General features: G+C 45.3%; 1 protein-coding gene across 2 annotated transcripts in view; it reads left to right on the plus strand.

Annotated features, from left to right (window-relative positions):
* The window catches only part of cachd1 (cache domain containing 1), a 29,869-nt gene extending 6,865 nt beyond the window's left edge, over positions 1 to 23,004 (plus strand). The window contains exons 2-28 of one of the 2 annotated variants that reach the window (XM_061296334.1): positions 3,134 to 3,196; positions 4,584 to 4,732; positions 5,112 to 5,387; positions 8,613 to 8,719; positions 9,759 to 9,885; positions 10,736 to 10,880; positions 10,970 to 11,189; positions 11,261 to 11,410; positions 12,487 to 12,759; positions 12,923 to 13,072; positions 13,290 to 13,413; positions 13,486 to 13,603; positions 13,678 to 13,846; positions 13,958 to 14,100; positions 14,582 to 14,763; positions 14,983 to 15,093; positions 15,395 to 15,517; positions 16,195 to 16,294; positions 16,403 to 16,519; positions 16,677 to 16,837; positions 16,959 to 17,045; positions 17,746 to 17,862; positions 18,041 to 18,192; positions 18,464 to 18,625; positions 19,005 to 19,082; positions 19,223 to 19,324; positions 20,570 to 23,004. In XM_061296334.1, coding sequence (XP_061152318.1) covers positions 5,338 to 5,387; positions 8,613 to 8,719; positions 9,759 to 9,885; positions 10,736 to 10,880; positions 10,970 to 11,189; positions 11,261 to 11,410; positions 12,487 to 12,759; positions 12,923 to 13,072; positions 13,290 to 13,413; positions 13,486 to 13,603; positions 13,678 to 13,846; positions 13,958 to 14,100; positions 14,582 to 14,763; positions 14,983 to 15,093; positions 15,395 to 15,517; positions 16,195 to 16,294; positions 16,403 to 16,519; positions 16,677 to 16,837; positions 16,959 to 17,045; positions 17,746 to 17,862; positions 18,041 to 18,192; positions 18,464 to 18,625; positions 19,005 to 19,082; positions 19,223 to 19,324; positions 20,570 to 20,814 — 3,513 coding nt within the window. In that variant the 5' untranslated portion in view covers positions 3,134 to 3,196; positions 4,584 to 4,732; positions 5,112 to 5,337 and the 3' untranslated portion in view covers positions 20,815 to 23,004. The remainder of the gene's footprint in view (positions 1 to 3,133; positions 3,197 to 4,583; positions 4,733 to 5,111; positions 5,388 to 8,612; positions 8,720 to 9,758; positions 9,886 to 10,735; positions 10,881 to 10,969; positions 11,190 to 11,260; positions 11,411 to 12,486; positions 12,760 to 12,922; positions 13,073 to 13,289; positions 13,414 to 13,485; positions 13,604 to 13,677; positions 13,847 to 13,957; positions 14,101 to 14,581; positions 14,764 to 14,982; positions 15,094 to 15,394; positions 15,518 to 16,194; positions 16,295 to 16,402; positions 16,520 to 16,676; positions 16,838 to 16,958; positions 17,046 to 17,745; positions 17,863 to 18,040; positions 18,193 to 18,463; positions 18,626 to 19,004; positions 19,083 to 19,222; positions 19,325 to 20,569) is intronic. The other variant, XM_061296333.1, reaches the window with a different exon arrangement.
* The last annotated feature ends 1,335 nt before the right edge of the window (positions 23,005 to 24,339 follow it).

Here is a 24,339-nt window from a genome sequence, read left to right on the forward strand (position 1 = left end):
GGTGTCCTTGGGAAGGGAGAATTGTGACTCAAATCAGGCTAATTGTGTGTGCGTGTTTGTAAAAACAGCTCCAGCATTCTTTCATTTGAATTTGCTACCAAAATTGGAAAAATGAGCAATTTCAATTTTTAAAAGTGCCTTCAGACTTCATAGGTCTGCTTTTCGTGGAACCGGTGTGACCACTGTGAAGTTTATTTTCATTCTTGCTCAATCTGACATTTTATCATCACCATAATGGACAAGCCCAGGTATGCGACCTTGAGCTTCCTTTGGAACCTTTTCACGTTGGCTCTACTTTAGCAGCGAGTTGTTACTCCCAGGATGCAAAGTGGGCCTGCTGCTGCTGTTTAATGTATTTTTTTGAGGCGCAAACTGCCATTTGAAACATCAAATTAAAATTGTATCAACTAGAATTTCGAAAATGATGTCATGTATCCAATCTGGTGCACAAAGAAGCCCCAGACATGACACGCCATGTCACAGCAGGTTGTTGCCGGTGTGCAAGACAGACGCTGGCAGGCAAGGCATACGTTGACGACGTCAGCAGGGAGAAGTCCCACATTCAAAATGGCAGACAGCTCCCAAGGTGGTCGACAACAGCCGGGCTAGGGGCCCATTCATACGAGGGAGGACGCCCGAGGGTGAAAACGCCGAAATATTTCATGGCGAGTGACGGAGGCTTGAATACGGCAAGGACCCTTTGGGAAAGGTTCAATAGGCTCCGCTGTCGGGTTCCCATATACACAGCCCAAAACTCAGCTGGTGTACACGTTTCCGTCACATGCGTGTGGCGCTACGACGAGGAAGTCAACAAACACGTGTGACGACATTGGGCCGTCGCCACCCGCAAATTGTTGCAGGACGGCCCGCTCTCTTTTCCTCGTGACTGTTTCTATACGTCTTTCCTTTTCTACGCTGTCCTCCCCCCAAATGTCTCCAGCTCCTGTCCCCTCTGCCCTCCTCCACCCAGCCCCAACATGTGGAAAGCATTATTTTCTGTCTGGTGGAGAGGGTGAGCAAATATCCCCGGACGGGACCGAGAACTGCATCATGAGGACACTTGCCCGACCTTAACACTATTTAGGAAGGGGTATTTGTTATTTCAGAACCTTAGCACCTGACAGACTGCAACCAATTTATGTTTTTTTTCTCGAGCCAAGATACAATTAGTCCGAAATCTCTCCAAAATGTGTTTTCTGCTTGCTGCTGCAGTAGCTTTTCTGAACCCTCCAAAAATGTCCCCTTTCTCACTCGTTGGCTATTTTGGTCTATTTCCTGTTTTACTCTGCGAAGAGCAGGACGTCCATTTTTTTTTAACATACCATGGTGTCACTCTTTCGACTTTTTGTGTGTGTGTGTTTTAGTCGGGGAAAGTGAGGGGCGGGAGAAAGTCATGGCACAGGGTCGTAGAAAAGGGGGAGCATTGCACACACATCAGAGGCAAAGCTCTAATGCTGCATTCCGAGCTTCAGCTGTTTGTCGTGCAACGAGTGGAAAAGGAATACAACAAAGGAGAAAGGCAGCACCGTGAATCAGGCTGCAGTTCATTCAGTCTGCCAGTTGAATTCAACCCCACCGACATTTTTGCCTCAACGGATACCTATGTGCATACTCCGTATGAGTGGAGCCACGTTTTGGCTTCAGTCAACATTTGGTCGGGCCCCACCAAAGCCATATACCCATGGTGCCGTTTTCCCACGAAAAAACATGTCCGACTGATCAACGCACCCCAAGGACAGGATTAGTGCGCTTGTGCCCGCCCGCCCATGTAACTCCAGATTACCGTGGCACTCTTATGTACTTTGTTTCCATATCCTTCATGGTTCATACATGGATGGATCTGCCTAGACATCTTGCTCTGACTGTTAGCATTTTTGGACTATATTCCAGAATACCTAGTAACAAGCATAATCCAAGAATGGGTTTAAAGCAGAAGAGTCACCCACCACTTGAAAGGCTGGCAAACGAGAAGCAATTAAAAGGATTCCATCTGAACGGCTGGGTTCCTTGCTTCAACTGCTTGTTTGGCCGCTTTGGAAGAAAACATAATCCCCGTCCGTATCTGCTCCACCAGAATGAGTGAAACAAGCTAGCTTTGGGGAATTCTCTTCATGTTTATGGTGAGAATTCCTCTGAACTAATCATCTGTGGTTAGGTTAACCCCTAGGCGGGGGGATTTAACAACTGCTTTAGTGATACAAAAGAGACCGAGCGACCGAGCGACCGCCCTGTCATCAATAGAGTAGATTGTGAACATTTGGAGCTATTGTCCCATGAGTGCATATTCAATTTCACCCCAGTTTAGCCTGAGCTTTGTCAAACAACCAGGCTGACATCATCCATTTTCAAAAATATGCTTTGTAAATTGATTGTCCTGATTTTTTTTTTTACCATCTTGCATCACAATCCGATCTTCTTGAACACTTTGAAATGTACATTCCCTTCTTGAGTTGTTTTTTTGTACTGGACGGCTGTGGACAAGTCAGTGTTTGTTTGATTGTGGGTCAGGGGAGGCCACAATGACCTAAGCAACTTCAGGCCTCTCAGGTTTCAGACGCCAGCATTCCTCCCTGGCTACACCATAGCTGTGAAAACCACAACGCAGCTCCAACAACAAACACTGGAGGCACTGGAGGGGATGGAAAGAAAGAAAGAAAGAGAGACGGCTAATCAACAGCAGCTTCACGTCTAACCTTGTTTGTCTTTGCATGTTCCTGTTTATTTGACTTTTGGAAAAAGCCCTGTCCTCGCTTGTTGTTGTTTTGCACCAAGGCTGCGAAAGAACAATACACAGCTTAACATTTTGCTTACAAGCAAGGTAGCCACGCTTTTTCACCAGAGCTAGTGGAAGCAATGCTTCAAATTCTGCTGAGGTTTAAAAAAAAATCAGGTGACACCTTTTGAGTTAGCTCAGGGGGAAGAAGGTTGGTAGCCAATCATAACAATCTGCAAGGAACCCAGTTCATTGGGCGTGCAATGTAAAAACGCTTCTGTGTTCCGTCGTCTAAAAGGCTGCAGTGGAATGAGGCCATTTTGGGCCTTGTCATGACAATAATCATAGGAGCCGACACGCAATAATGGTTTTTGAAATTGGATCCAAATATTGATCTAAGCTCACTGGTTTTCTTTGCAGAGGATTTTCAACTCGTTTGTGTACACGGAGAAGACATCAAATGGAGAGTCAGAAGTCCAGCAGGTGAGTAACAACATCTCGCAGATGCTCTGTTGGTACAAATGCAAGGCACATAGTACACCTTGCTAGTCACGTTATCCAGCTGGTTGAAGGCAAGACGAGGTGATTTGAAAGGGAATTGAAATTCCGCTGCTGCCGCCGCCGCCATCTCATTGGCTTTGACGTCGTGCCTGTGTTTTGACACACCTGCGTTGTCCTCAGACGCACTTACAAGTGACAGCCACATTCATTAATAGGCAAGGTAAATGGTAACGGCAGGAATTTCGAGAATACGTCATAATCCACCATTTAAAAAGCAGACCATCCCGTGTTGTGCTCGTTGTTGTTAGCAGACTACCAACAATTCCAGATTGAAACGTGAGCCCATCAGAAGGCGCTGCGCTGCGCCGTGCATGGTGTTGCGCTCATGCCGTTTCGGCCCCGGCCCCGGCCCCGGCCCTGGCCCTGCTCATCCCTATATTAACCTCAAGCATACGCTGGCTTGCTCCCTCGCTCTCTCTCTCTCCCAAATAAGAGCCAGCAGTGGCTGTGGCTGAATGTTGTCTGGCAGTCATCAAAATCCGCAGCGTAAGATTTCAAAGTGTAGATGTGCGACTGCAAACGCCCAACACACACACACACACACACACACACACACACTCTGGTTGGCGAGTAGAGAGGAGCAGTGTGTTTGCTCCAGTGTACCTGTAGAGCGCAGGTTGGAATGGTTTCCTTTGTCTGCACTGAGGCAAAGTGTAACCCAAGATTTAGCTCCCATGCTCAAAGCTTCTGCTTTGTGTTCAAAGTGGACTCGATCCTCCTCCACCCAGTCATGGAACCACTTCCCATCTGAACACTGGCCCGTTTTCCTTTTTTATAGAAAGTTCATTGCCACTAATTGCTATGCTGCAACAGACATGATGTGTGTTAGTACAGAACACATTTTTGGTGTTAACTTTATTGTCTGTGTGTTAAGTGTGCATATCTCAGGAGGTACGTACGGGTAGAACCGTGTTTGCGGTGCTGGGGAAGTAATTGCGGGCTGTGTTGCGCTGACACAATTTAATGGTTGCGTGATTAGGCGGGCCATCGGTCAATGGGTCACTCAGCAGTTTCCTGTTCCTCTTTTGAATGACACCACTTTAGTTGGCGCTGGTGCTAATTATGGAATGTGAACAAAGGCCAGGGTGAGTTTACCATGTATTGAGCTCAACAGCAGGCCACAAATAAAATATGTCTTTTCAGCCAAATTGGACATCACAGTTGCTTGGGGCTCGGGTAACAACCAATCACGGCTCTCTGATTTTCCAAAGCCGGCCTTTGTGTGTTCAAGTCGGCCGACCTATGTCGTTGCAGAGTCTTCCGTTGATCATTGTTGTGCTTCTAACTTGACCGTCTTCCCTTTTTGCAGCTGGCCAAGAAGATTCGAGAGAAGTTCAACCGCTACCTTGACGTGGTGAACAGGAACAAACAGGTGGTGGAGGCCTCGTACACTGCCCACCTTACGTCTCCTCTCACCGCAATACAGGACTGCTGCTCCATACCAACATCTATGATGGAGTGAGTCACTGAATTATTTCCCCATCTACAATTTGAGCCCAAAAAGCTGTTTCAAAACTCCATTTTCAGCAGGTTGAGTTCCGTTGGGCTTATTACTTTTTGACGGCCCCTCATTGTTGAGTTTCTTTCCCGCGTCTTTCTGATGGTTTGTAAAACCCTTTTTTTCCCCCTTAAAGTCCCGCAGGGTGTCTGCGGCTGTTTTTTGAATTTCTAGCCTTAATACTCAAGAGACGCCATTCCAGCCAGGCCAACCACTTACTGAAATCAAGTTGAAAATGAGGCAAAGGAGGAGTAGCGCTAATCTACAGTGGTGCAGCTTCCATTGCTGTCTTCTTCTGGCCCTAAGCAGTTCTTGCTCTCTGATTGTTTACATTTGCAGTGCAAACTTCACTTGCTCCAAGGTCATCTCGGTCCTGTCTGGCTCAGGACCAACTGTAGCCAAAGCATGAGCTTGGATGGATGGATGGATGGATGGATGGATGGACGGACGGACGGACGGACGGACGGACATCCTCCACAGACCAGAGCTTATATTTTCATAGCATTTACATCATTTTGCAGACAGGCTGTTGGGGAGTAAATGGAGGAGGGCCTGCGTCGGAGTGATGTGGGAACTCATCGGGCCAGTGGAGTCGGTTGCACATAGCAGGATAAAGTAGAGTATGATAAGTCGAAAAAGTTCAAAGCATCTTCCCTTGGGGGTGGCAAGGGACTGCTTGCATTTTGGCTTGCATGTGCAGGATGGCGAGATACGCGGCGGCGCACACTCCCTCATTTCGCACATCAGAGCAGCATGCAAATTTGGATAATGCGGTTTCTTTTTTTGGACGCCAGTTTTTCGGATTTGTTAATATTGATTCATAGGATGATGCATTTTCCATTTCCAACATTGGGTCTTTAAACCTTTTTCTTGCCATTTATGTCATTAGTTGTGTGTCACACCAAGGCGTCATTGCAAGACTTGAAGATTCCATCTTTAATATTTTGAAGAGCTTTGACTGTCAACATATTTGTTAGTCACAGTATCAATTTACCAAAGGGAAAACATTGAGTCATAAAAGAAGATGACACTCACTGACTCAGTCTGTGTGGTCCAATTGAATGCAATCATTGTGATTGCCCTCAACCATAAGAAAGAATAAGCCAAAATGATGCATGGGAAATGATGGAAAAAGGGACAAAAATGAACATTTCTACCAAATGTGCTTAATTCAGTACAGATGTGCTGCTGTGTACCTTTTTGGCCATGCAGCTCCTCACATGGACTTTTAAATGTGTCACACGCCATGAAGGCAAAACATCTTTTGAGTTATTATCGGCCCACTTCTTTGTTATTTATTTATGGAGCACGAGTGATTCTTTTCTCCGTTCTATAGCAATCGGGCAATTCTATAACAATGCTTTTCAAATGTTATCAAGTCACATTTGGTGTGAGATGAATTCCTCTATTCAGCGCTCCAGTTGTGTAATTCCCTCAATAAGAATCATTTAATTGCATTGAATTGAATCTATTGAATTATGTATGATAGCTGTTAGCACAATTCTCGCCATCCCACGTGTGTGCTGCTGCTGCTGCGGCGGCTGCCGCTGCGGCTGCCGCTGCGGCTGCGGCTGCGGCTGCCGCTGCCGCTGCTGCTTTGAAGAATTGAAAATCCACTTTCATTTTGATTTGAGCTCTGGCGCAACACTCTTGCCTCTTCGCTATAAATTTCCTCCCAGGGATTTTGGGTGTTCCGCTCTGCGGGTGCATTTTATTCTAATGCATTATACAAATAGTCGAGGAAATGTAGCAGGTAAACATGAGTGCTTCAGTCAGTCTTTACTACCACACAAAAGACAGCGGACTTTTTTTTGTGTGTGTCAGTTTGCAGAAAAGAAGCCCAGTCAGTCTGAATGTACTTAATCTTCAGGCTTCTCTCTAATTAGTGCATTCCCCCTTTTGGGCAGGTATATGCTAATCAATGCAAATTCTATTTTGATTTCAACGTAAGCATTCTGCAGATGTCAATTGAACAATTAAATGTGTGCAAATAAAATGGTGCTGAAATATTTCAGTGCTCTTGTGTGGTGGGTGAGGCAGAAATAGATTTGAGTTTTACTGCCTTCATTAAGATTCCTGATCAGAATGGAAGCTCCCTTCCAGCTCTCTCTCTCTCGCTCGCTCGCTCTTGCTCTCGTTACACAGGTTTTGATGTGAAGTTCAAAGCGGCCGCAAATGTATTTTTTATCTGGCGCACATTTTGCTGAGCGTCCTGCCCACACCTTCTATGCAAACCGGATTTAAGGAGAATAGTAATGACTTTGGCCTTATGGGACTCCAAATGACTGAAGTACAAACACGAGCCGTACATCACAGCACCTGCCAATCAAACTGGGCCAGGGCTCGCTCACTCGCTCGCTCAGCTAGCAGAGGGAGCCAATAAGTGTGTGTGTGTGTGTGTGTGTGTGTGTGTGTGTGTGTGTGTGTGTGTGTGTGTGTGTCGAGTCGGACCGAAGCGATGGAAGGATCAAAGCTTTGCAGCCTTGGTGCAGTGCAGAAGCTGCTGCTGCTTCTCTGCATACTTGTCCTCCCCCCTTTGTGCTGTAGAAAGCATTTTCAATGTTAACATATACAAATGAGATCATCTGGAAAAAGTGCATATTTATTGGAATTGAATTTAGGATGAGGATCAAGTGTGTGTTCAGCCCCACGTAGCATGCAGCTGCAACACGACTAAGCTTTCGGATGCTCTTGCCTCGCCGAGCATCTGTACCGTGTTGCTGTTTCCTCGGCTCCCCGCAAATGTGACGGATGGAGAAGGTGTCCTATTTAAGTCGTGTCTTTCTGTCATTCTGAGTTTCCTTGGATACTTGAAGCAGAGTTGTAGTTCTTTTTTTCAAACTCAACTTCCCGTGCTTTGGTTGCTCATTTAAAAAAAAAAAACACACAACCTAATCCTTCCCTGAAAACCCATTTGGAGAATTTGTTTTGAGTTTTTCTTGGGCCGTTTTCTGAAAGTGTTGGCAAAGGATAAAGCAGCACAATTTAAAAACCTCAAGACTGCGCCATTGAAGATATAAATATAAACACAATAATCCATCTCCAACTTAATGTTCAGCAGCCAAAGTGAGACCTGAAATTTTAAGACTAAAATTAACTCGTATATTTTCCAAATTTGTAAATGGTTTACGGACATCAGGTAAAAAAACAAAACAAATTTTATACCAATAAATGAAGAACGCAACTATAAGTAGCAATATTTATCTATTGTAATCAATATGGACTATTCCATTTCAAGTTTTGGCCGAATCCAGCACTTTCTGGTTAGTTGAGTCTTTTCAGCTCTCTCACTGTGAGATGTTCCAACCATTGTAGGTGTGCAGAACCTGCAGTGTTTTTTCTCTGCTTCTTTTCATCGGGTCTCTGTGTTTTTTTACACGTGCGCCTTTCTTGCAATGATGCTACACAGAGAGCGCTTTCTTCGATACTCGTCCCGTATATATCTGGAAACGTTGCTTTGTTGGGGAAAACACATTTCGGGCACTTTTCCATGGAAAATGTTATTCACCAAGAGTCGTAAATCCGACTTTAATAAGAGGTCTGGGCAACAGATGAATGTAGCTTGAATGAGAAGAAAAAAACGCTCTAACTTTTCACCAGATGTTTTCTTCAATTTCATTTAATTCACAACAAACAGTTTTTTTTGACTATTCCCGCCAAGAGCGATGTCGAAATCCTAACACATGCACATAAAGGAGTGCACGCAATACCTGCGACTTGACTTTTATTGGTTGTAAAAGTCTGGAGTAGTAAACCTGTTGGTGCTGAGAGAGAAGCCAGAGGCAACAAATGGCTTTGGGAGTCTTCCATAAATTCTTCAATGTTGTGCCTGTTTGTTAGGTTTGATGGAAATTTCAACGCCAACGTGTCCAAGACCATCTGCTGCGACAGACTGTCCCCCACCGTCAACAGCCGAGCTTTCAACCCCGGAAGAGACCTCAACTCGGGTGTGTGTTTGGTTGTTTTTTTTTGCAATTGAAGACTCTTGTAATTGTCATGATTGACATCCTATTGTCGATCTAAAGATGGAAAAGATGTGCAGCATTTAATGAGGCCCCAAAAGGTTCTTTAATTGCGCCGCCTCACTCCTTCCTTCCTTCCTTCCTTCCACTGCGAGCGGCAAGAAAATTGCTGGCTTTGCGATGGCTGCTCCATGAGGATAATGTTGACTCTGCGACCCTACGAAAATTCACTTAGTGTTGAGCAAATACAGTTAGCCTCGGAGTTTGGAGTTAACGCTCTTTTCTCAGCTTGTCACATGCACCCATCCGGCGAATCACAATCATCTTCGTTGGCCAAGTGTGTTGAAAACTCGCAAGGAATTCGAGTTTGCGCCACTCTGGTATTGCAACTCTAATAAAATGAACATTTAGTGCGTGACGCAGAGTGGTGAAGGATACCAGCTGCCCATTGTGATTTGATTTCAATGTTTTGATTTGCTAATTGAGACATTTAGAAATCATCTAATGTTGGGCTCTCAACAATAATTATATTTTATTTTTCTATTCATTCATAAAAACTGATACTATATATTTGTCCAAGAATGTTTTTACGTTGCAAAACAACTCATCAGGTGCTTCTTTGGGTTGGGACGACGAGCAGGTTATTTCTTCGACAAAACTTTCGGCTTTTCAAAAACGTAGAAAGACTATTCTTTGTCTATTTTTTTCCTTTTTCTTTTCCAGTCTGTACTTTTGTGTCAAATTCCAGCCTCGCTTTTCCATTGTTCTTGTTAACGCGTGGTTTGCATCTGCTCTCGTCTTTAGTCATGTTTATGATCTTCACTTCATCTGGAGGTTGCAATGACCCACTCACACGCCTTTTTAAAAACTTTTATAGTCTAGTGTGAAGGCATGTTTTTAACCCGAGGCAAAAATTTGCTGCATGCCATCACGTTGATTTCACGCCACCATGACACAACATGGCCTGTACTTTTGGAATGACATCATGGGTCCCACCAATCCAATGCTTGTCTTCTTTCTGCAGTGTTGGCGGACAATCTCAAATCCAACCCAGGGATCAAGTGGCAGTACTTCAGCTCCGAGGAGGGCATCTTTACAGTCTTCCCGGCCCACAAGTTCCACTGCAAAGGGAGTTATGAACACCGCAGCAGGTACAACACCAACTTTGCATGTATCTTTTGTTGGCCACACTTGTCTTCCTTCTTCTTCCTCACACACTTCCTTTCTCTATTTTTTGGTTGTTTTGGTATTCCTCTTGATTCCTTGCCCTGTCACGCCCAGCGCTCCTCCGACACATTGGTGCTTCTGCGCCCGCCTCCACCGCTGCTCGTCATCGCCATCTGCCAAAGCATCTCCTTCTCTTTGCTTTTAGCCATCCAGTGTCCCCCAGTGTCTGTATTTTGCTGTAACCTCTTCCTCATGCCAGTTGCTGTGGGGTGGGGGGGGTGGCGTGCTGGCGGCACGCTGGCGGCATGCTCGGCTCCTTGACCAAACATACCCTTGGCAGGAATGTGGCTGGGTACCACAGTGGAATTTCACATCTCCACTGTTGCGGTTTTTATTTGAGTGCCACTGAAAGAGCTCTCTTTCAATTGCGTCCTTCACCTTTTTCACACTTGCTTGGGGTCAAAGGTGCTTTGAAAAATGTCAGACAAGTCTTTTGTTTTTCTTCAGGCTCATAAAGTGACACATATCCGCAAGTGCCATTGTCTTCCTTTTCTTGCTTTGACTGTGAATGAGGCTTTGTCGAGTACATGACTCCACTTCTCCACCCAGTGTTATTGTGCACAGACCACACACAAACACACACACACACACACACTCTGAGCTAACCCTTTAGCCTCCCAAATCCCTTGCACTCCACCCAGCTGTTATGAGCACATAGCGACACACTGAAGGAAAAGCATCGAAGAAATGATGCAGAAATATATTTTATACATAGAAATCAATTTTAAATTCAACCCACCTTGCCTTCGGACTGACTCTGTGTATTTCCCACAGGCCGGTATATGTGTCTGCAGTGCGTCCTCAATCGAAACATATCGTTGTGATGGTGGATCACGGCGCATCTGTTACTGAGAGTCAACTTCAAATTGCCAGAGACTCTGCACTGGTGATCCTAAATGCAATCGACGAACACGACAAGGTACGAACGAGCCTGTATGAAACCAGTGTTGTTCCACTGGCCCTCTCCTTGGTGTAACTTTGGTGGGTGCCTCTATCATTCCCGTCAAGATCGCCGTTCTGTCCGTGGCCGAGATGGTCCGCTCCTGCTCTCTGGACCAGTGCTACAAGAGTTTGCTTTCTCCGGCCACCAGTGAGACCAAGAGAAAGATGAGCACCTTCATCTCCAACATCAAGTCCTCTGATGGCACCACGCAACACGCCGCGGGCTTCCAGAGGGCTTTCCAGCTTCTCCGCAACACCAGCAGCCTCAGCAAGCTTCAGAGCGCCAGTAAGAGAAGAACTCCGCGGGACTGCTCACTTAACAAACAAGATTCTTACGTGTCTGCCATTTGTACTTAGCCACAGACATGGTTATCATCTACCTGTCTTCTGGGATTACATCTCGAGAGTCGTCAGAGCCGGAGAAGAAAGCCACGCTGAGTGCGGTCAAGGAAGAGAACAGACACTTCAACAACTCGGTCATGATCCTCACGTATGCACTCATGAATGGTGAGTGAGTTCACCACTTGGGTGACCTCTGGAAAAAAAAGTATTAGTCCCTTCCACGCAAACAAGGGGGCAGATATAAATAATGTATTTTACAATGTTCATTTTCTTGTATTCGTTCGAACTTAAAGCTATTTTGGCACAGGAAAGTAAAGCAGCAAATATTGATTAGGCTCAATCATGACCAATATATTCTTCTGGAATAATTCAAATAATTCCTTTGCCTCAGAGGGTGAAAAGTGAGAATGAATTTGTGCACGACATACGTACGAGTAGTAGCAACATGCTACTTTGTGCATTGAGAGCAGACTGGATGATAGCAAAGTGCTCCGAAACCTCAAAGGCCTTTTGGTTTTGTCTCGGCGCGGTTCCTTTTCCTATTTTATTGTCCACGCTGCCCTTGTAAGTGCCTCCTCTCCCTGCAACGCACATACGCTGCATGCATTAGCAAACAAATCATTTTTGCACCCGGGCAATGTAAATGAGCTCCATCTAAGAGGAGAGCGAGTGAGGCTTCAAAGGACGCATGGCTCATTGTGCTTGTGTGTGACTGACGGAGGACCTCGCCAATTTAAAGAGGTCCGGGATGAAAAGGAAGCAAACCTCTATCATCCTGAATTTTATTAGCGATGCATATGCTCTCGCTCACGCAGAGATTCTTCGTTCAGGTTTGTGAGGCGTGCTGGCTCAAAAAAAATCCTCACTGTGCTAAAATAGCCAAGGCCACAATTGGATCATTTTCCAACATTAGGTCTGGCTTCTTGAAGATCTTCGTTGTTGACTCTGTCAGCAAGAGTTGCGTTCATCTGACATTGCCACCCGCGATGACTTGGCCTTGCACGATGAGCCGCGGACGAGCCTCGGCATTAATTAGGGATTTTGGGCTAATCCTGTCACTGACTGGCTTGTGGCACACATTCTGCTCTCCGTCGAAGGTGCCAACTGTTCCAGGTGACAGCTGCCGCAGTGGTGGCTACGTTTAATGACCTTTAACTGTACATTTCCATGCTTCCATCCATTTGGCGTTTTGTCTTCATGTCGCAATGATCTCGTATTGTTGCCTGAATATCTGTCCGCAGAGGGAATCACAGGTCTGAAAGAGCTGGCCTTCCTGCGAGACCTCGCTGAGCAGAATTCCGTAAAGTACGGCGTGGAGCGTTTCCCCGCGGCGTCGTCGTCATCTGGCTCAGCCGCAGCGGCGCCCGTGATGCCCGTGGTCAAGGGCAGCATGATGGTGCTCAACCAGCTCAGCAACCTGGAGACCACGGTGGGCCGTTTCTATATCAACCTGCCCAACCGCATGATCGACCTGGTCCGCTTCAGTCTGCCTTACGCCGACCCCATGGGAGACGGTGCGTGACAAATACTAAATGATCTATTTTGCTGCACATTTGCTAACTGCAAACATGACAGGAGATTTCATTGCCGTGTTTGTGTCGCGAATGCTCGGGGCTAAACGTAACCGCAAGGTAAGGTGCCACTGATTTGAAATGCCGCGCGTTTGTCTTTCTTCAGGCTTTATCATGACTGTGAGTCGGCCGTGTTATTTCGGGAACCTGCTCCTGGGTGTGGTCGGAGTGGACGTCAACCTGGCCTACATTTTGGAGGATGTCACATATTATCAAGACTCTTTGGCGTCGTACACCTTCCTCATTGACAACAAAGGTCAGTCTAAACAAAATCTGGTAGCACGACATTTGAATCAGTTCTTCTGGGTGTCATCCCAATAGTCCAGAGGCCATATTTGTATGGTGTGATGTAAGACAAGTCATTTATTTCTGCAGCACCTTGGAGACCGTGTCATCATTTTCCTACAGTTTGGCAGGAAATCTCATTTTATTTGATGTGGGGTGTTGCATGAGAGCATTTGGTCTTTTCCCAGGTTACACCCTGATGCACCCATCACTAACGCGGCCTTACCTGATGACCGAGCCCCCCCTTCACACAGACATTATCCACTATGAGAACATTCCTGGATTCCATGCGGTGCGACTCAACATCCTCAAGTGAGAATACTTGCAGTCCTAAAGTGAGCGTCCATCTGCTGTTTATTGACAAACGCCACGTACTTCCCGCAGCCTCCCATTGGGCAGTCAGGTGATTGCTGTTCCAGTCAACTCATCGTTGTCGTGGCACACTAACCGGCTCAGGGACAACAGCAAATATGCGTACAATGTCAGCTACGCTTGGAAGCTGGTAGGCGACGCGGGAGACATCAGTCTGGATCTATGAACATTCTGAAGAGATTCCAAGATCCAATCTTGTTTTAGGTCCAGGACACGTCGTTCATCCTGTGCATCGTGTACGTGCAGCCGGAGATTCCAGTCAAACAGCTGAAAAATCTCAACACGGCACCCAGCTCCAAGCTGCTGTACCATCGTTTGGACCTGTTGGGTCAGCCCAGCTCTTGCCTCCATTTTAAACAGCTCGCGTCCGTCGGTGAGACCGAGCTCAATTCCCCACAACTCCCAATGTTTTTGTGTGTGTGCGTGCCGCTACGGGCTCTGAATAGCTCTCCGTCCGTCCCTTTCTTTGGCTTTCCTTTCTCAGAATCCCCCACAGTGATGCTGGCAGCTGGTAGCTTCTCATCTCCCTATGAGCACCTCAGCCAGCCAGAAACAAAGCGCATGGTGGAGCACTACACAGCTTATCTGAGCGATAACACTCGGCTCATCGCCAACCCAGGCCTCAAGGTAAATAAGAAGGGGGGAAAAAAACACTGTAATCCAAATATTTGTATTCATCACGAAGAGCGCGACACTCAATTAGTGTGTGCCTGCAGAAGAGCGAGGAGAGATTTACCTCGAGTGATTCTAATGTCATGAAGCTCTACGTCTTTTAAGTTGGGGACAAAAGCCCCATGCCGTTTTGGCAGTCTGTTTGCATTCCTGGTGTGGGGGTGATGTGATGGAGTAAGGGCTTTCAAGGCCCCCCTCTAGTCCAGATGAGTGAAAAACCTCCGGCCAGTGGGCCAGGTCCGGTCCGCCATTCGCTGCAGTGACTATTTTGTGAATCATTTCTGAATGTACTCGTCCTTATTTGCACAAAAAACAATTTGGAATAGTTATTCAAAGCTTATTAAGTCACAACTTATCCGATCTTTTTTTGTGGCAAATCTCAAAAATGAAATGTTTGTCTTCAGCCGTTGCCCTTCTTGTCTCCATCCTCCTGCAGTCCTCTGTCAGGAACGAGGTTATGGCGACCAGTCACGTCACGGATGAGTGGATGACACTAATGGAAATGAGTAGCCTCAACTGCTACATTGTGCGCCGTTACATAGCAACGCCCAGTGGGGTGCTCCGGATTTACCCTGGATCATTGATGGACAAAGCCTTTGACCCCACCCGCAGACAATGGTGAGGCTTACTTTGAATGGAGCCAAGGGGCAAGTTTCGGGGGGGGGGGGGGGGGGCTGAATGTGTGCAATCATTTGCAGGCATTCTTGTCTAACTCATTTTAATGAATGCCGCTCTACCATCTACTGTAGGAAAATACTGCCATGTGGACTCGTATCGTTTCTTTAATGTTTGATCCCGATTTGCCAGAACTGTTCCTTTTGCTGTTTTGTGCACCAGGTATCAGCACGCTGTGGCTAACCCAGGCCTCATCACCTTTACCGGGCCTTACTTGGATGTGGGCGGCGCAGGCTATGTTGTTACCATCAGCCACACCATCCATGCATCCAGGTAAGAAGATTAATGAATGAATGAATGGATGGATGGATGGATGGATGGATGGATGGATGGATGGATGGATGGATGGATGGATGGATGGATGGATGGATGGATGGATGGATGGATGGATGGATGGATGGATGGATGGATGGATGGATGGATGGACCACGTTGAAAAAGAATTTCACTCATCTCACCTGATTGAGTCGACTCCAAAATGTAGTCCTAAATGTAGAGTTTCCAGAATGCAAATGTGATGGGGTTGATTGAGGGCAAATGAAGATGTTTTTGTGCCCCTGGTTTTCCTTCTCTAGCTCGCAGATGGCCCCAGGCTATGCAGTTGCAGTGATGGGGATCGACTTTACCCTTCGCTACGTCTATAAAGTTCTGCTGGACCTGCTTCCCATTTGCAACCAGGACAAGGGAAACAAGATCAGGTGGGTAGGCCGTCAGTCACCTGGGTGTCTCTGGTTCTGTTTTCTTAAGAAATTCCTGAGTTTCTTCTGTTTTGTGCATGAGTGAATTGAAGAGAAGAGGGAAGAAGAGATAAGCTGATTATCTCTTTGGAGATGAGCCTTTGTGTATCATCTGGCCCACATACTTTCTTTGGGGTTTCTGCCTTTATTTATTTATTTATTTTGACTTTATCTGATGCTTTCACTCCCTCCTCCCTTTCTGTCTCCCAGCTGCATATCTTTTCCCGACGTCCTTTGTGTTGTCGTTCAGAGGGCCGTATAAAACAGGATTAGCGGAGAGAGGCTCTGGTGTAGAGGAGCGAGCGGGATCCGGCACAATGAGTCCAATTAGTTGCTGGGTCCTGTGAGAGGAGGAGGGATAAAACAACCTAGCATGTATTCTTTTGACTGCATATGACCGTAATCACATAAGTGGAAGCTTCAATTGCCTCATTTCGTAGCTTGTACATATATTTAAGCCTTTAAGAAATGTTACTACTGTGCAGTTATTTTTTTTCCCCATATTTTTGTTTGTTTTCTGTCTAAATGTTTAGAATACCACAGAATAATAATAATCAATGATTAATTGTATGTGAAAAAAAAAGTAATGACATGATCTATCTATCGATCTCTATGAAATATGTGTGTGCGTCTTGTAGGTGCTTTATAATGGAGGACAGAGGTTACTTGGTGGCCCATCCTACTCTCATTGACCCAAAAGGTCATGCCCCTGCAGAGCAACAGCACATCACACACAAGGTACAAAAAAATATCCATCTTCACTAGAACACAAATTGAAACTCTCTCTTGGTGGCTTACAGTCTCACTAATATGTGTGAAAAATGTGGTTTGCTTTGTTTACGTCAGGAGCCACTGGTTGCCAATGATATACTGAATCACCCCAACTTTGTCAAGAAAAACCTGTGCAACAGCTTCAGTGATCGCACCGTGCAGCGCTTCTACAAGTTCAACACCAGCATCATGGTAAGGAGGCCTTTGTACGGCCATGTGATGCTGCCATCGTGTAGTCATCCAAGGTAGTGCAACTACCACTTGAGCTTCCATCAATCGCTCCAGCGTTTGTATTTGCTGTTCACGCTTTTCGTATTGATATTCACCCCTCCCCTCCTGACATCCTCAGGGCGACTTAACCAACCTGGTCCACGGCAGCCATTGCTCCAAGTATCGTTTGACCCGGATACCTGGCACCAACGCCTTTGCCGGTATCGTCAATGAGACGTGTGACTCCCTGGCCTTCTGCGCTTGCAGCACAGTGGACCGCCTTTGTCTCAACTGCCACAGGTATGCTGCCACAGGTGACCGACCTCATAGGCAACTTTCAAGTGCATACGTGCTTGCGTTGATGCCATTGCAGAAAGTCTTTCCCCTCCCGTCACAAAAGTATTTTCATTTGACATTTTAGAATGGAGCAGAATGAGTGCGAGTGCCCATGCGAGTGCCCTCTTGAGGTGAATGAGTGTACCGGCAACCTCACCGCTGCTGAAAACAGGTCAGTCGTGCTGATCCACACATTTCACTTGATCTTCAACCTCTGCAACTTTATTGGAGCTAGAAAATGTACTCGCTTTACTCATTATTGACATTTACGTATACCTGCGAGTACACAGCTGTTTCGACCATGCAGAAATAATAATAAAAAGAAAAAGCATTTCATGCTGCTTGACATTTCAGGACTGTTTTGGAGAAAATTCTATTTGGCGTGTAATGAGGCAGAGGAAATATTCAACTTGTAGATTTGAAATAGCACATGACTATAGTTTTTATTCTCGTGTCAAATGGTGATTTTTAAGATTGTTTGGTTTGCCTCCTGCATTTGCTTTGTGGATGAATGTGCTCGTTTAAATGTCAAGAGTTTTCGGGGTGTTTCTTAATTGAATGTTCTTTTTGTTTGCTTCTGTAGCTGTCTCCTTTCTTTCTGCCCAAGTGTCCATCCATCATTCAGTGCGTGTCACGTCTTTGCTTTCACCCAGCCCCTTTCATCAGGCAGTGTCACGTCCGCCCTCGCTTTCAGCAAGATGTGCAATTAAATCTTTTTTTTCTCTTCAGATACATCCTCCCTCCTCCTCATCCTTTTGTTAGTCAAGTAACAGTTGCTGTCATTTTTGGGAGTCCTTTTGCACAAATTGACATCAAAAAAGACAAGAATCAGTGCCAGACATTTCATGTATTTTCTGATTTGCATTCGCCAGAAATCCGAGCTGCGAGGTACATCAGGAACCGATCACTTTGAATGTGATCGATCCCAGTCTACAGGACGCGCTGCCTCAATGTATCAACACGCGCTGCGGCCAGAGATACAGCAGCAGGTGAACACGCACAAAATAAAAAAAAAAGTGTGCCACGCCTTTAGGGGGCGCTATAATACTTCTGTTGTACATGTACATTTGGCCAATTGGATACATGTAGAAAGTATCGAACTGGAGTTTTTCTTGTTGATTGCCAACAATGCCACGTGAATGATAAGAATGACGTGTTCTGTTTCAGCGACTGCTTTGGTGTTTTGGACTGTGAATGGTGCACGGTGGACAGCGACGGCAAGACCCATCTGGACAAGCCCTACTGCGCCCTGCAGAAGGAGTGCTTCGGGGGCATTGTCGGTGCAAAGAGTCCATATGTGGACACCATGGGCCTCCTTGGTGAGTCAGTCGTAATTTGGGATTCTGACAACTCTCCAGGCAGTAACACTGAACAACACTATCAATTGGACGGTGCTGCAGAAATGTGTTTGTAGAGCACAGATATGCAATAAATGGCTCTTCCTCTTGTTTTTTTCCCTTTTCCTTGGAGGTCAATTGGCCATCCGCCTAGACTTTGATGTTTTTTTAGTCAGCTAAAAGCGATGCAAGTGCAAAGTGTACTAAAATGCTTTCGAACTCACTTCTGAGCGATACCATCTTTGTGCTTCAGATGAGGAGGTGGCATCTTTGAACATGATCAAGAGTGCCCCTGTGGGTCCGGTTGCCGGGGGTATCATGGGATGCATCATGGTGCTGGTATTGGCCGTGTACGCGTACAGACATCAGATCCACAGGCGCTCGCACCAGCACATGTCGCCACTGGCAGCACAAGGTACTTTTTTTTTTGGATTGCACTCTAAGCACTTCCAAATAAATGTTGCAGTGTTCTAATTGGCCTTCATGCACACGGTTAGCTTCTAAAGCATATACTGCCTTGCCAGAGAAAGTTTGATGCTCAATGTTGTCTTGTCTTGTGTGTAGATTGTTTTTATCAGCACATACATTTGCTGAGCAATTGTTTTCAGATCTGTCTGTTTTAGCCATTGTTGCATTTCACTTTTGTGGTATTGCTGGAGCGAGTGAGTGAGTGTGTCTCTAACACTAATTGGTTGTCAGTGTTTTTGAAAGATTCCTGGCTTCTATGCAGTGTGACGCGTCGTCACACAGTTTCACACTCAATCTATGTGACATTCCATTTTCTGATGTACCAGAAATGTCGGTGAGAATGTCCAACCTGGATAATGACAGAGATGACAGGGATGATGACAGCCACGAGGATCGAGGCATCAGTAAGTTAGTTATGTTTGCGCTGTCACTCGACGGTGAGGATTTATCCTACCCGATGGCTTCCAACCAAACTAACTGCCCAAAAGCCATTTTGCTCAATGTGTGCTCCTCTAAATTCTGTGTGTGCTCTTCTTGCTCTTAGTAAGCAATACTCGATTTATTGCTGCGGTGATCGAGAGGCACACCCACACTCCAGAAAGACGCCGGAGGTACTGGGGACGCTCTGGTACAGAAAGTGACCATGGTATGAAAGCTCATTTCATCTAGAGAAAACGTAATTTCGGTCTCTTTGTGTGTTGTGACGTGGAGAGATTGACAATAAAGCTGACTTTGACTTTGACTTTGACTTTGACAATGACCCATCTTTATGTCACGTGTCTCATCGGGCAGACTAAAGCGTCTCAGTCTGGTTTTTGTGAACTATCTTTTTGAAGTTTGAGTTTTAGCTGTCATACTTGTGTTGACTGACTTCAGCACCAATGGGTGGACAGCGACACTCCAAAATGCCAATGGAAAAGGCAGTGTCCATGACCTGATATGCAATAGGGCAGAAACGTATGTCATCCATCTTGAACATTTATCTCGTTTGACTTGAGTGGAAATCAGCGTCCCGCACAGAAGATACAGACTTTTGGGGGACATATTTGATCCGGGAGCTTATTCAAGTGCAAACGAGAAGGTACTTTATGTTTGTACTCTTCTTTTCATGGCAGTATTTTATTTTTAATCACGTGCTACCGCGAGTGCTTCTGGCATTTACTGGGAGTGGGTGGATGGACAGTTCCTTTCACGTGGGCTCTTCACGCTCGCCCACGTAAGGCATGGCTACAGAGCCATCTCTGCTCGTTGTTGCGTAACGGAGGATGACGCAACAAACGATGAAGATGAGTGTGCTCTCTGAATATGGAACACAAAATGCAATCACAATGCATGGCTTGCGTTTAGATAGCAAGTTGTTGATACGTACATTCTCACTATTCATGGGAATCAATAGTAGAGGAGGCGATGATCGTTCAGCGGCTCGCTCAAGGACGCTTCCTCTCACCACTTTCCCCAAGATGCCAAAATGACGAAAGATGAGACATCTGACAAGGAAGATGATTCTGAAATAATAGAGTGAGGGAAAGAGTGGGTGTTGTTAGTCCATCAGGGATAAGCAGCAAATACAGGAGCAAGTTGACACTTTCAAGTGGCTACTTCTCTCCACTGAGTCAAAGGTGTCCTCCTACACCAAGCTACTCTTAACTAATGCCTTGGAGTCATCTGCTGGGAATGACATTTATGAAAGGATCAAATGAGGTTTTATTTCTAGTGCTGTCAAGCCATTAAAATATTGAATTCATTTTTGCGTATTGTTAACTCGGTTATAAAAAAAAAAAAAAATCTCTATTTCTTTTTTCCCCGGATCCATTATCTCAGCAATTTTAGCGATATTGCAGGCGGGGGATCGCCGTAAACATGAAGTATTCATTCCATTCTTCACGTGCAGGCTACAGCACCATGAGCCCTCAAGAGGACAGCGAGAATCCGCCCGGTAACAACGACCCGCTTTCGGCGGGCGTGGATGTCGGTAACCACGACGACGACCTGGACCTGGACACCCCACCTCAGACGGCGGCCTTACTCAGCCACAAATTCTACCCCTACCGACACACGCACACACACCATCACCCGCTCCACACGCACCACCTCCAAGCTGCCGTCACGGTTCACAGCGTGGATGCGGAATGCTGATCCGTGACGGCAAATTTACAAAACGTGCTGGTTCAGACACTCGGCATCGTTGCCAATAATTTGACTTTTCCACAGACCTGAGCTCAATGAGTGTTGTCTTTTTTTACACACTGAAAATAAGCCAACTATTTGTCTTTGTTTTGTGAAGGAATCCATCCTTCTGGACTCTTAAGAGCAAGCTTAAAAACCATTTTATGGAAGTTCATTGGAATAACTGGAGGCGTGTCAACCTGAGAACAAGCTTCATTTCCCCACGGAGGGCCAACGCAAAGCAACAGTTGGCTGGCTATAAAGCCGAGCCACCGAGTTCTTACTTGTCATCACTACTGGATCACAGGACTACCTTATAAGTAAATAACATACTTCACAAATAGATAAACACTACAAAGATTTTCCTCCAAAAATATATTTATTCAAGTTTGCCAAACAGATACAAGAGCCACATTGGGTCATGTGATATTTGTTGGCACGTATTGTTGCATTTTCTTCACTCTGTGTGTCTTGTAAACAGTGAGCCTTAATCACGTGCTGAGCGATTCAAAAAGGACAGACATTTGTTTATTCCGTGACCTTAACATCCACCTTCAGGTCCATGTACAACGTGGACCTGGAGCCGGATGTCAAAGTTCTTGGATAAACGGCTTTCCATAATTGAACTGGAACTAACGCAACGTAAGTTGGCAGCCTTTCCACTACGAGCTGAACACTTCCAGACGCTGTTGAATATTGGCACAGCGTGTGCAGAATTATACCGGGCTTGAATGCCCAAGTTGGGAAGTCCCTGTTGTTGAAGAAGGATGGAAGAGAGAGAGAGAGAGAGATGCTGCTGTTTTACACAAGAGATAGATGCCTGTCTGATGTCTCCTATGTGGTTAACCACTCGGTGTGCGTGGATTTTTTTTATTTTATTTTTTTTATGTGAGGACAATTCTCTGCATGGTCCACACAGGAAAAGTGACGGGAAGAATTTATGTTTACTGTTTGTTTGCGTGCGTGTGTGCATTTTCAATGAATGAATTATTTTCCCTCAAGTTTAGTCATCCACTTAGAGTTTTCCTCCTGATGAAGAGTAACATGACCCCATCTGCGCTCAGTGGCGTTGTTTTTTTTTTCTTTTCTTTCCAGAGTCTTTATGTACGTAGTGTAAAGGGAGAATCATCTATCACTACATGTGTCGTTGCCAAGTATGCCTGGAAATGATCCTGTGATGTTTGAGTTGATATGGAAACGTGTTCATGATGTCTCGCTATATTAAGGAGGCCTTGGATAACTTTTAGGTTTATTTTTCTTTAGGTCCATATTGGATGGAACTCGGTACTTGGAAGAATTCATACTTACTCACTTTTACATGAGACTTGTTGATTTATTGTGTATCGTCAAAGCTCCCGAAAGTTCTCGTAGGTGTGGAAATAAAACAACGGTACATTTTGATGCAGATGAACAAGAAGCCGAAGCGTGGTGTTCTACTGTGAGCAATGCAAATAAGCCTTTCAAGCTACATTGATTTTCCTTATTGTGATGTGCAGCTCTGGAAAGTGGAAAATAATTGAGTTCCAAGTAGGAAGGGCCACACTGATGGGACACACAAAATACAATCATTTTGCAAGAATAGCATAAATTGAAGGGGATTTTTTATTTTTTTTTATTTTGCAATGTAATGTAAGGACATCCTTTTTTTTTTTTTACATTTTACAAGAATATAGCCACAATATTAAGAGCATAAACCTATAACTGACTTTTTACAAACCTCTCACTGTAACATAGAAATGTTGCTCTTAATAATAAGACTTTGTTCTCCGAACTGTGACCCCAGTACGTGGAGCCGTTTCCTTCTTACTAGCCAGCCAGCCAGCCAGCCAGCCAGCCGCACTACTCGTACTCACTGAGTGTTTGGACGTCAGTTTACAAGTCTCAATTGCAGTCCACGCAGACTTCCAGGGCAATTACTCTACCTGGTATTTTTGTGTGTGTAATTTATGTTTTGACAATAATCATTTAGGTTTCTGTGTTTGGGCATTTTTTTTTTTTTCTCATAACAGTATTCAGCAGCTGTTCTATATGCCGTGTGTACAGGCGTAACAAGTCACGTACTGAAGGATGTACATCACCCCCTCCCCCTGTACTGTATCATATAAACTTATCAAATTGAGATTTATTGCAATGTGAATGTGATAAAGTTGCTTTTACAGATGTGTTGTCTTTCCTTTTTGGAAATACAGTTCACCCATCAGAGTAGAATGCTTTTTCTCCCACCCAGCAATGTTGTTATCGAATGCTCGGGCCTTTGTGAGCAGGAAAAGGAAAAAAAAACATTAGTTTGCTGGAAAGATTTCCTTTTTTGACACTGGCCTTGGAACGTTTTTGGAACGCAATTCTTCCTCGTTTCTGTTTGTTCATTTGTCCTTATAATGAAAGCGTAATTTAGTATTTTTTTTGTTTGCTTTATGAGAGTTGATTGAGATCCTATTGTCAACAAATCAACGCTCAAATGAGTTGCCTCATGTTTAAGAATCAAGTAAATGTTTTGAGATCATTTTGAACTCAATATTGCTCAAATGTGATTTCAGGTTCCCAAAAGCGTCATCTCTGTGTCTGTGACTGGTTAAATGTCTTTTCAATTTCATTAGTTCGTCAAGCACTGTTGGCCAGGCGTAGCTCCTGGCCATTTCCAAGCAGCCCATCTGATAAATAGATTGTACTCCTTGTAAGGCTTCCAAATCATGCAGGAAACTCAACTCGGCCACTTGTATCTATCTGTAATCCAGCCAAAAGCTCTTTTTTTTTTTTTTCTTTTAATGCTGGATGCTTGGGCTTTTCTCCCCTATGTTCTCAATCAGCTGTCACCATATCGTATCAATGAGGGAGGCGGGCGGCTGTTGCGATTTAACTGCATGGCAATGCCGATATCGTTTCTTTATTTGGCCTCTTCCACTTTTTGCAGAAGCTCTCAAACATGTTTGCTTTTTTCATTTGATCCGAAAAGGGTTTGGTCGGGCCACTGCGCAGTAACGCTATGGCTGTGGTGCTCAGGGAGCCGCACAAAAGAATGTTCTCGCCTTCTCTGCCGTCACCAAGCAAAGGCGGTAAATTAGAGCACAGAGCTCAGTGTCCAAGAGCCAGCCCTTGGGTCATTTCACTCTGCTCTGCCAGCATATTTCCCAGCCCTACTTTTCCAAAGTCGCCTGCCTCGAGCCATCATGCCTTGCAAGCCTTGCCACTATCAAATATTTGCCATCATCTCCTATTCCATTGAGTAAAATTCTATCACCCCTTGTCATTAAGCTTTGTGATTGTGCTGATGAGCACTGAAATGAGGCCATCAATTGGACAGGGAACTTGTCCATGTGTTCAGGTCAGCTTTTTTTAATAGGCCACAAGTCACAGTAGAAAAGAGAAGCCCCTGACAAAGGCAATTTTCCATCCTGTACTAGCGCACAGTACAAAGTGAAGAGTGGACGTCACCCAGCGCCCGCCCGCCCGCCCGGATACATTAGCCATCAACTCCTCCACGCAAGAAGCACTTTG

The sequence above is a fragment of the Syngnathus typhle genome, linkage group LG14 (genome assembly GCF_033458585.1).
Source record: "Syngnathus typhle isolate RoL2023-S1 ecotype Sweden linkage group LG14, RoL_Styp_1.0, whole genome shotgun sequence".
NCBI classification, from domain to species: Eukaryota; Metazoa; Chordata; class Actinopteri; order Syngnathiformes; family Syngnathidae; genus Syngnathus; species Syngnathus typhle.